This window comes from Diaphorina citri, unplaced genomic scaffold (genome assembly GCF_000475195.1).
Source record: "Diaphorina citri unplaced genomic scaffold, Diaci psyllid genome assembly version 1.1 scaffold690, whole genome shotgun sequence".
In the NCBI taxonomy this organism is placed as follows: Eukaryota; Metazoa; Arthropoda; class Insecta; order Hemiptera; family Psyllidae; genus Diaphorina; species Diaphorina citri.
Genome location: NW_007378123.1, coordinates 70,155 through 82,077, shown reverse-complemented (window position 1 = coordinate 82,077; position 11,923 = coordinate 70,155). Strand labels below are relative to the sequence as shown.

The window sequence follows — 11,923 nt, the reverse complement described above, 5'->3', positions numbered from 1 at the left end:
CGAACGTTTGTGCCCAAAATAACACGAACTTACTCAAGTCTATCCCATAACCGCCCAGTGGGTAGCACCTGACTACAATTTCTGACTGGGCATGGTAGCCACTTTGGCAGTTCCAGGCAGTCTCGCCAGCAGTTCCTGATACGCCCTGTCAACTTGTCGTCTGGTATGCGATACATCCCACGCTGACGACAGCACCACGTTAGCCTCGGCTACATACTCTGAATTGAGAGGCTGAGAACTTAGCCGCAGCCGAGCCTCGGACTCGGTCAGGTTGTTCCGCGATTGAAGTCTTTTGATTGCCTGGAAAATAAAAATACACAAGTTGGCCGATGGAGAGTACCCAAGATGTTTGGGAAATGTAAAGTATCTTATCATTATCGCCCATCTGATGAGGGACATACTATGACACAGATCACATGGGTTGGAAACCTATAGCAGTGTTATCAGTTGTTTCATTACAAAAAAAAAAAATCAGACCAATGTATGACTAGGATCATGATCAGAAGGAAGGGATAATGCTAAATACTTAGCATAACTAGCTGGCAGTTTATCTAGTTCAGTATTGACATACTTCATTCAAGAAGTAGGTGATTAACATTACCCACATTGTAAAATATTTTATTATTCTATTCAATTAACATTATAAATTTAATTTCAGTGTTAACAAATGCCCACAATGTCGGGCCACAGCACAGAATCCAATCCGTCTGTTCTTCATTTCCGACTCTGAGCACAACAGAGAGGAACTCGACGCATACATGTTGCAAGCTGAACTTGATAAGGAGAAAACCAATTGTCAGTCACTGAAGAAAAAATATGAAGAGACATGTGAAACATTGGAGACAGTGAAGTATGTTGAAATTTTTAACTTTGACCCAGTGTCATGAAGTTGATTTGGATTTTAATTTGTAAAATTTATAATATACACACTGGCATGCTCAGGCCGGAACTTGGCCTGGCGCACTGCCGTGCACTAAAGTAAAAAAGTACAATTACCTTAATGAATGCAAACATGGTTATTTGTTATTTAAATAGGGTACTGTACAAATAAGAAGCCTAGTGAGAGAATAGTGGCCCCCTAAACCCCCTTTTTTTTTTTTTTTTTTTTTTTTTTTTTTAACCACAAGACAAAACTTTTCTGTTTGGAGTTGGTAAACAAAATGGGAGATCCGAGAGAGAGAGAGAGGGAGAGAGAGAGAGAGAGATGAAAAAATACTAGATGGAGCAGAAAGAATGAGAAAGGGGGAGGGTGAAATGGAGAGAGAAGGAGGTAGGGGAGAAAGAAAGGGAGGGAAGGAAAGAGAAATAGAGAGGGAGGAAGAGAGAAAGAGGGAGGGAGATAAAGAGAGGGACAGAACTAGAAACTTGTTCGTTGTATTACTGAAAATGTCATTAAAAAGCCATAAATTACCCGCATAATATATATTTAATTCGAAAAGTATGTTTTATTTTCATACAAGGGTTAATCCTGGTCCGTCGGTCTCTCTCTCTCTCTCTCTCTCGTGGATTACCTCCCAAATTCCCTCTCATTCTTCCTCTTTCTTTACCTATCTTCCCCTCTCTCTTCCTCTTGTCTCTCCTCTCTCTCTCTCAAGCTTGAATTTTCGCCTGTTTTTCGCTCTCTATTGCTTACCGCTATTGGGGTTTTTGGGGCTTTAGAGAGAGAAAGAGAAAGAATGAGAACAAATCCCAGAGAAAGAGAGAGACAGAGAGAGAGAGATTCAGATGTATATTTAAAATTAATGTCTTTTTTTTAACACTTCCAGCAGTTAAAATTTTTGTGGTTTTTTCAATTTGGTGTTTTTCTGGACCTGGTCAAAAACTACTCCATAATCCTTGGAGGATGTAAACACTAGTGACTTAGGGTTCGATTCCCTGCCGGGACGGATTTTACCCTAATAGGTAATGATTGCAAAAAACAAAGACGAGATTGTCATTATGATTTCCAAACTATACCAGGCCATTAATAAAAAAAGGCTGTGAAACACTCATTTTTTTCTTTAAAAAAAAAGAAAAAAAATATTAAATAAATTGAACACCCTGTATAAGGATATTTTCCAGTCAGTGGGACCACCCTAAGAAGAAAAAAGAGAGAGAAGGAGAAAGAAGATAAAGAGAATCAAAGAGAGAGTTAAAAGAAGGGGAGGGAGAGAGACAGAAAAAAAATAAAGAGAGTCAAAGAGGGCGAGAGAGAAAGATAATGAAAGAGACAGAGAGAGAGAGAGAGAGAGAGAGAGAGAGAGAAAGATAATGAAAGAGACAGAGGGAGAGAGAGGGAGAGAGATAATTACCAGTTCACTATTGACATTGTCAAGTCATTTTTTTCCGCTAAGGACTGAAAATAATTACAAGTCTCTCTCTCTCTTCCTCCGTCCCTCTCTCTCCTTTAATCTCTCTCTTCTTCCTCCCTTCTTTCCTTCTCTTAGTTCCACTTAAAAGCACTTTGGGACATATTTCTTTTCTCATTTTTTTCCCTCTCTCTTCTTCCTCCCTTCTTTCCTTCTCTTAGTTCCACTTAAAAGCACTTTGGGACATATTTCTTTTCTCATTTTTTCCCTATTATTCTTCCTCGCTCTCTCCCTCCCTTCTTTCTATTTCGCTCACGAAAGGGGTAAGAAGGAGGGGCTCAATAAAATAGAGCTTATTTACATTTCCATTTTCCTTCTTAAAAAACTGGAAAATAGAAAAGGAGGGAGAGAAAAGAGAAGAAAAGGAGAGAAGAAATATAAATAAAAATGCTAAGCGTGCTTTGAAATTCTTTTTCAGCAAAAAACATAAATTTATTAAAAAGAAAACATTTTTATAAATAAATAAATTACAAAATATATACGCACATGATACAAACGTACCTAAGTGCCCCCTCTCCCCCCCTCCCCTCCTAATCCTCTCTCCTCCAATAAGAATAGTACAATACAGTCTCTCTCTCCCTTCCCTCTCCCTCTCTATCTCTCTCCCTTTCTCTTTTCACATACAATGATATAGAAGGAACCGTGTAGACAGGGTGGTGTAAAAAACGGACATGATCATCCCACTTAACGGCAGGCTGGTTTAAAGGAAGACGGAAAAGTGTATTAGTGCCGCACAAGAAAGGACTACTCAGTTGGAGGCACGCTCGTATAAAGGAAGGCTATGAACGAACTTTGTGTAGCACAAGTATGAACGACTTAGTTGACGGCACGCGGTCGATGATGAAATCAAGCTGTAGGTGATTCATTTGCTGGATAAAATTCGTACACGAGATAGGTACCAGTAATTATCCTAAACATTTCTAAAAATCTTAAAAATAAGCCCAGGGTCAGACAAAAAAAAATATTTCCTGAGAGAGAGAGAGAGAGATAGAACACCAATAGTCCTACCATCAGACCACTCTGTATAAACGGAACAACAATCATAAATATTCTCTTATTTAGCTCTCTCTCTTCCATACATTTTACTTTTCTATAGCGGCATGCATTCTAGTTCTCTCTTTCTCTTCTTTGAAAAAATTTCATTATGCTAATCGTAGTTTATTCATTGAGGGAGAGAAACAGAGAATAAAGAGAGAGAAAGAGCGCGGAGCTAGTAAAAGGAAATATAGAGTGAGAGAGGGAGAGACAGAGTTATTTCTTTCATGGGTGGGTAAGTATACATATTTACCTATTAGCCTATAACCTACATCAATACCTACTTATTTACGGACATGTTTCAACATGACCTAAAAAAAAAGTGCAGGTCCTCTCCTGAAGGAGAGGGTGAAGGGTGAAAATAACATCTCCACTAGTGAATCAAACGTTGCGCATTGCATATACAAAGTGAATTCACGGCATTCATACAAATTGAGATGAAGTTGGTACCAGCCTACCAGCCAGGCTAGTTAGAATGAACTTGAAAGATAGCGGAACGGCTGGCTTTCTCCTATCCTGTTTTTCTTCTCTCTTCGATTTCGGGACGATAAGACCATAGCAGTTACAGTTCCCTCTGTCAGACCTCTTAAAAAAAAATCTACGCCAATATAACAAACCATTTTGAGTTTGCGTGCTTATATATTATTACCAGTATTATAACAGCACGAAAAGCTGACATCATCATCATCATCATCAGCCATTGGAATAATTTGGAATATCCTATCCTGTCTTCCTTCTCTCTTCGATTTCGGGATGATAAGACCATAGCAGTTACAGTTCCCTCTGTCAAACCTCTTTAAAAAAAAGTTCATTTTTGGAAAATTATATAGGTACCTAAATGATTACAAGTAAAGGCATCTCCTAACGTCTTGGGGCCTAGGCTGATTTCAACCTCTGAGGAGATGGTTATTCTTCCTCTTCTTATTCTTCCTCTTGATTGGTCTGTAGGTGTAGGTAAAATAGTTACAATCAAATGCCATGAAAAATTAGAATAGAAAAACTGAAAAGTCCCCTTGAACCAGCAGTCTAAACAAGGTCCTATTTTATGAGTTCAACTACCCAGTTTCCTTTGATGGATAAATTTGCAAAAAAAAGAAAAAAAAAATCGAATGACCTTTTTTTTTTCAAATCCTGTAGGAATGTTGTATCCTTTTTGTTGTCGAAATCCCAGCAATACACAATCCTGAAAAAAATTACCGTTATCCATTTCTTCTCCTGTACGAAATCCTTAGTAGGATGTAGGATATCAAACGAAAGAGTACCTACATCTACATGGAATGGAAGAGTTGCAACTGTCGATTCCGATTGTGAAAAATCCAAATCTGAGGTCAAAACTCGGAAAAAGTAACTTTAAAAGGTCGAAAAGTAACTTTAAAAGGTCGAATGAAAAAGTTCGAAGAGTTGTGACGTCAGATCCGATAATGTTCGTTCTCGGAACGGCTGGCTTTCTCCTATCCTGTCTTCCTTCTCTCTTCGATTTCGGGACGATAATACCATAGCAGTTAAAGTTCCCTCTGTCAAACCTCTTAAAAAAAAAAAAAAAATCTCAACAGTCTATTTATTTATTTATTTCAATGACAAAATTCACACAGCTCTTCCACCCCTTCCCCTTCTACACGACAAAATCATACTCTAAATCGCTCAACGCTCCCACGCTTTTCTCCAGAATCAAATTCTCCCCGCTATAAATCACCTCTCCCTTGATCAGCTCGCCTAGGATTTGACTAAACTCGTCCCCAATTGGTTCCCCACTTGTTTTGAATAGACGGAGCTTGGCAGACACACCCGGGTTTCGATTCTCGTTGACAACTTTCAGTTTGGTAGCGGCGAAGTCGATTACCTGTGAACATGAAATGGAGGAAGAGTTGTGAATATTAAAGGGAATGCCTGTCAGTCTAGCGAGTCTGCCTTGTAAGCATTGCACCGCGGGTTCGACTTCCAACCGGGGCGGATTTTACTTTTTTTTTTTTTCAAAGAAAGATATGTAAATACTGTCTAGGTATTGCATTGCATTACTTTGAGAATTTCAGCCTAGAACAGATAAGGTTCGATCTAGGAACTGTCTGTCTGTTTCCTTTCCTGTCTTCCTTCTTTCTTCAATTTTGGGACAATAAGACCTTAGAAGTTATAGTTCCCTCTATGAAACCTCTTGAAGGTAAAGTGGAAATTTTTTGATAAAGAGTTGATCATACCCACGTTTGAATTAAAGGAATAAAAAAAAAGGAATTTTAATTGTGTTAAGCATATTTAAATGTTTGTCACAAACATCGTTCCCCGATTATTTCACCTAGATAAATTTTATGACATGACTTGGACTCGAACCACCAACCTCCAGATCCAAAGTCCAACGCGTTAACAACTGCACCACTAAGGTTGGTCCACGTTTGAATTAAATTTTGCTCTTACCTTTCCCAAACTCCAGTCTCGTGACACATAGATCGGTTTACATTTCTCTTGGCCCGGGGATGGTTCTATCTTGGGTGCGTGTATATTAAAGTAGACCCGGTCTGCAGTAGGGATGCGATGGTCTCCCACAGCTTTGGATTTGAGCTTCATCAGACGTAGCTTGAGAGCGAGTGGACGGTTTTCGGTTTGTATCTCGGCCTTGCTGAGTTTTTCCTCAATCTGTGACAGATGAGGGTTGAATGGTAGAGATTGCCTTAGGCAATAATTTCGCCCCTTGCTTGTAGGGTTGAATGGTAGAGATTGCCTTAGGCAATAATTACGCCCCTTGCTTGTAATTTCTGTGTATTTTGTTTACATGTAATTATAAACAATAAAGAGTAAATAATAATGAGAAGTACATACATAATCAATCATATTTATAGAAAAAACATTTTAAAAAAATTCCAACATTTTATGGCCAATTGGGCATCAGACTAGGTTTGCACACCGGAAGTTCCGGGTTCGATTCCCGGTGGGGTCGAAGTTTTTTTCAGCTCTCTGTTATAGACGGGTAAGTAATTTTTCACTGAAACTTGTTGTAACAGTAAGAATCTGTTATCTGATAAGGAAGGGGTTATCTGGTAGGCAATGTTATCTGATAAGAAAGGGGTTATCTGATAACAGAGGGGTTATGATCTGAATGATCTGATGTTATCTGATAAGAAAGGGGGTAGACCTACATGTACTCCGTTAGGTAAGTAGGTACGTTCCTACAAGTTACATAATGTTAGTATAGGTACCTTATTTATACTGTTGCCTAAGACTGGAAAATCTCTGCTATCTGATAAGTAGGTAAGTGCATGATGTGGTGGGTAATTGGGGTATACTGTATCTGTTATCTGATAATAAGAAAGGGGTTATCTGATAAGTAAAAAAAAAAAAAAAAAAAAAAAAAAAAAAAAAAAAAATCAGCAGGTAAGTAGGTAAACAAACAAATAAAATAAAACCTAAACATAGGTACCTACCTGTTTATCTGCAATAAGCTTGGCCTGTTTAAACTGCTCCTTCGGTATCTTCCACTGTTCTCGCAGCATCTTCCTCCGGCTAGTTTCCACCTGATGACACGCATGAAACCGATGCCCGACACAGAAGTGATGCTTGCATTGCTCGCACAACATTTCCACCTGGTCTAAGGTTGAGCAACCGGACTCGGAACATTTGTAGCTTACGATGGAAGTGGTGGTGGGTTTTTCCTAAGGCAAAAGAGGGGTGACTATGATTCCTTGTAAAAATGCAATAATAAAAATTTGAAATAAATAACTTCTTATGTAGGTATAACATACCTTCAAAGTTTTTTTTTAATTATTGTATCAATTGGATATAATGCAGTATGTCCTTCATCAGATGGGCTATAACTGCAATAAGACACAATAGAACGTGAAAATTGGCTTTTTTCAACTCAATTCAACATATTCAATGTGCCCAAGGCCGAGGGGAGAACTCGAGTTGTGGGAGCATTTTGAATGTACTCGTCCCCCATTTTTTTTTCTTTTTTTTTTTTTTTTTTTTTTTTTTTTACTCTGGGATTTGAACTGTGAGCCTTCTGCATGGCAAGTGTCTATTATCTCTGGACCAATCAGCACCCATATACTTTCTTTTACCAATATAAGAAATAAAAAATACCAACTTACCAATAAGACATTATCCTTGTACTCAGTACAGTTGTGTTGAACAGGGTTCATGTGTTCTTTACAGTAGATGTTCTTACAGAGGTCGCATTGAAACGGGAGAAAGTCCAACTGTTTACAAGTGGGTTCGCCACATTGCTTTCCTAATTGAGGTAGCTCCATTATGAATATGACAAAGTGTTGTTGAGAGTTCAAGAATAAAACTGGAACCAGAAAATAATTTGTTAGAATTAATCTGGAACTCCCATGGTTACTTTTGGTTACCTAAAAATCCATTTTTGTTATTTGTAAATAAAGGTTTAGAATTTTATATAAAAAACTTGAGCAATATTATGCAGTGTTTTGTTAAATTTCCACTTAACAAACAAATTATTTTTGAAATTGGTTTTTATTAGGTACAACAATCACTTGGTACTTGGGGGCATAAGAATAAGAAGGTAAATTTTACAGAAACACAACATGAAAATTTAGACAATTACTCGTAGCTCATTTAATTACCTAAAAGAAAAAAGAAAGGAAGATAACTTATGATCTGAAAGATTCAAGTAGATATTTTATCAGTTCTGATTTTCACTCAATTGAGATAGAGCCAAGTCTGTCCACTTGGATTCTTGTTCTCGCAGTGTCAAATGAGAGTCTCCGTTGTCGGAATCAGGATCGGGCAGTTCATTCTGTGGTACACTTATATCGTCCGATGGAAGCTTGTCTTCTTTCCATTCATTGTCAACAATATCCAGGAGACGGCCTTGCGACTGTACTTGACTGTCCATTAATATGGTGGCATAACTGAAACAAGAAGTAAGTTCAAGATCATTGAAGTCCAGCAAAATTATAGCCAGTCTAGTTATGTAGATTAGAGAGATAGAGAGTAGCCTTGTAAGAGCTAGATTGGCAGATCCTAAACAGATAAGGTTTATTCTCAGAACAGGTGGCTTTTTTCTATCCTGTCTTCCTTCTCTCTTCACTATTGGAATGATAAGACCTTGGCAATTACAGTTCCCTCTATCAAACTCCTTAAAAATAATAATAAGTTACACTAGGTTCACACTGCACAGTAAAAAACTGTTGACAGTAAAAAACTGTTCCATTCCGTTGAGTTCACACTAGACAGTAAAAAAACGTCCCGTTCAGTTGATTACCACTTGAAACAGAAAAAAAAGTTTCAGAGACGGAAAATGCTCAGAGCGTTCAAGTGTGAACGCGCTCATTCAATTACAAGCGCCACTGAATCATTAACGGGTTTTTACTGTTGAATGGCAGAACAGATTCTAGTGACAAGAGGACACAGTACAAATTACTGTTCAACGGTTTTTTTTACTGTTGGACAGTAAACGTTGGTTAATCTGAACACATCAATTTAAATGCATGCGCCACTTGAAAAATAAAATCTGTCCCAGTAAAAAACTGTGCAGTGTGAACCTAGTGTTAGAATTTGGATGGGTGACTTTCTGCTGGGTTTCTAGCCCTATTTAGGCTGGGTGAGGTTAATGTCAAAGGCTGATAGCTTGTCGTCTAAAACCCTCACTTAACGAGCTAAGCGGTTACACAGTGCTGTTAGAATCTTTGGAATCATTTCTATGAAAAAGTGCTTGGTCATTTTGCTATGTCAACAAAATCAAGTTCTTAGGTACCTACTTAAGTATACTTTTATTTGATACCTACTTGGGTACCTACTTACATAAACTGGTGGGTATAATTATTGTCTTTGAATATTTGAACCAGAAAGAGAATATTCACTATAAATTGGGCTGAATTACTTACAGTTAAACTGCAGAAAAAAAAAGATTCAAAAGACAACGAAAAGACCAAAAAATTCACTCACACACTCACTCCAAAAAAATTGACTTTTCGTTGAATTTGAAAAATTCGCGCCACAACGAAAATAATTTTTTGTGCTGCATATTGCATAGCACCACGGCGTTGAATTTTAAGGCGTTTTATGTTTACGATTTTTAACTAAATTCCTACTGTATTCCTGGAAGCAACTTTATAACTTCACGTCACAAACCTGATTTCGCGTTGTTCTTGTTGTTGTTGTTGTTGTTGTTGTTGTTGTTGTTTTTCTTTTTTTTTATCAATGAGGTTTGGTGGTTTGATTGAGAGAAAACTGCAACTGCTATCTTCAAGTCCCGAAAGCGAAGAGAGAAGGAATACAGGATAGGAGAAAGCTAGCCGTTCCGAGAACGAGCTTTATCTCTTTAGGATAAAATTCGCTCCAGGAGGGAATCGAACCCGCGCTTCCCTCCGAGCTAACTAGGCTAACAAAACTCAAACTCAAATTGTGGTCCCAGTCATTTGAAAAAAAAGGTAGGTACTTAGTGAAAGTTTTTCTCTGCTTTTTAACGAAAGTTTCATTAGCGGGAATCGAACCCGCGACCTAACGCTAACAAACTAGACTAGGTACCCTCCAAGGCTAACTAGGATAACTAAATTTAAACTGAAATTGTGGTCCCAGCAAAAAAAAAAAGTGAAAGTTTCTCTTTGCCTTTAACGAAAGTTTCGTTCTCTGTTCCGTCAGTCGTTGGTTGAGCTTCATCCGTTGCGAAAGTAGAAAGCGTGTTTCGTGTTCCAATGTGGCGTCAGAAAGGGGGTAGACCTACATGTACTCCGTTAGGTAAGTAGGTACGTTCCTACAAGTTACATAATGTTAGTATAGGTACCTTATTTATTTTATACTGTTGCCTAAGACTGGGAAGTCTCTGCTATCTGATAAGTAGGTAAGTGCATGATGTGGTGGGTAATTGGGTATATCTACTGTATCTGTTATCTGATAATAAGAAAGGGGTTATCTGTTATCTGATTTTTTGTTTTTTTTTTTTTTTTTTTTTTTTTTTTTTACGGAAAGGTACTAGGTAATTTAATTAAAATAGGAACTTACCTAGGTACTTTTCTACTTTTATTTCTACCTATATATTTTCTACTTTTATTTCTACCTACCTATATATTTTCTACTTTTATTTCTACTTTTCTACTTTTATTTCTACCTACCTTTATATTTTCTAATTTTATTTCTACTTTTATTTCTACTTTTCTACTTTTATTTCTACCTAGGTATAAGTAGGTAGTTAAAAATCAATAAAAAAAAAAAAAAAAAAAAAAAATGAAATAAAATTAAAACGGATGAACCAAAAGAGAGCATTTTGTTGATTGAATTCACTTCTGAAAGTTATTCAGTACCTACATGATGGTGACGATTAGTAAAATTAATACCTGTATATTAGGCATAATGTCCGTATTCCATTCACAATCGATAAACATTTTCCTCTTCATCTACCTTAGGACAATGTTTTAAACCCCTCCTTGTTAAAATTACACTTTCACCAAATTTTTGGGAACCAATTAGCGTTAACGAGAACCACACATATTTTTTTTAAATAAAGGTATCAATGTATTATTAGCACCATTTTACAGACAATCATATTCTACATAACATATGAAAAGACCGATTTGATAATTAAAATACTTTCAGAAATTTTTAAGTTCAAACTTGATGGTACAAAAATCGCCTTTTTTTTAGGTCACTCTAGTGACGCCAACTTTGAAAGCTTCTGGAAAGGCGGGGGGAGAAAAAAATCAGACAAAAATAGCACAGATCTGTTCCTTGAAGTCTTGGCGAACGTAATCAAGCGTCAGAAGTTCTTTTTATTTTTTTATTACTTCGTAATTAGACAAGAAGTACTCAATTCTTAGGGTTTGGGGTCACTCTACTGACGGTGGACGTTCCCCTAGGTAGATATTTCTGGGCTCGGATTTAAACCGCTACCAGTTCTTACCACTCGAAAATTAAAAAATAAAAAAATAAAATAAAATAAAGGTAATAGAAAGTGAAAAAAAAGCTAGGTAGGTAGGTACCTAATACAGATCTTTCTATCTAAGGGCTGATTGATTAAGTGCTCCTTCGAATTCAAGGAGTGTGGAAAGAAGATGTTGAAATCGAAAAATGTAAAACAGTTGTTTTTTTTTTTTTTTTTTTTTTAAATGGGCTCCTTAAAAACTTGATTTTTAAGGCGTTTTTTCCCCTTAAAATTTCTTGGTGTCCCCATCTGGTATGGTCATATCAGGCTTTTGGGCCTCACCTTTTTGATCGGATTTCACTAGCAACTTTCCTTGAGACTGAGTACCTACACCCCGAATTTAGGCACCAGTAGGTACGTGTTCTTCTCACACGGTCACCCACCCAAATACGAAACACACACAACGTTGCTTAACCCCACCGATGGGCTGAAAAATAATAATTGGTATTATCTCTTCAACCGTAAGTCCAAGATGTAAAAGTTATATGAATACCTACCTACCTACCTACCTACACCTACCTACCTACTTAATCTCATTCCACTAAAACGTTAAAGGAAAGAAGAGGAAGGAGAAAAATACAGAAAATTAGCCGCCCCCCCTTTCCGCAGCAATCCGTCAGAGAAATTAAAGAGCGGAAAAAATTACCGCAGCGCCGTCAAGAGACAAGTTAGA

General features: G+C 37.3%; 1 protein-coding gene across 2 annotated transcripts; it reads right to left on the bottom strand.

The window, feature by feature from the left end:
• Positions 1-4,844: 4,844 nt before the first annotated feature.
• Positions 4,845-8,098, bottom strand: LOC103511230 (AN1-type zinc finger protein 1-like). Of its 2 annotated transcripts, none has more exons than XM_026825066.1 (5): positions 7,964-8,098; positions 7,460-7,661; positions 6,794-7,021; positions 5,790-6,008; positions 4,845-5,223 (listed from the first exon to the last, which is right to left on the bottom strand). In XM_026825066.1, exons 2-5 carry the CDS (start codon positions 7,616-7,618, stop codon positions 4,996-4,998), a joined length of 834 nt encoding a protein of 277 aa, XP_026680867.1. In that variant the 5' UTR covers positions 7,619-7,661; positions 7,964-8,098; the 3' UTR covers positions 4,845-4,995. The 2 variants fall into 2 exon arrangements, with proteins under 2 accessions (XP_026680867.1, XP_008474171.1); XM_008475949.3 differs by having other exon boundaries at positions 7,460-7,659; positions 7,955-8,094.
• Between the last annotated feature and the right edge of the window lie 3,825 nt (positions 8,099-11,923).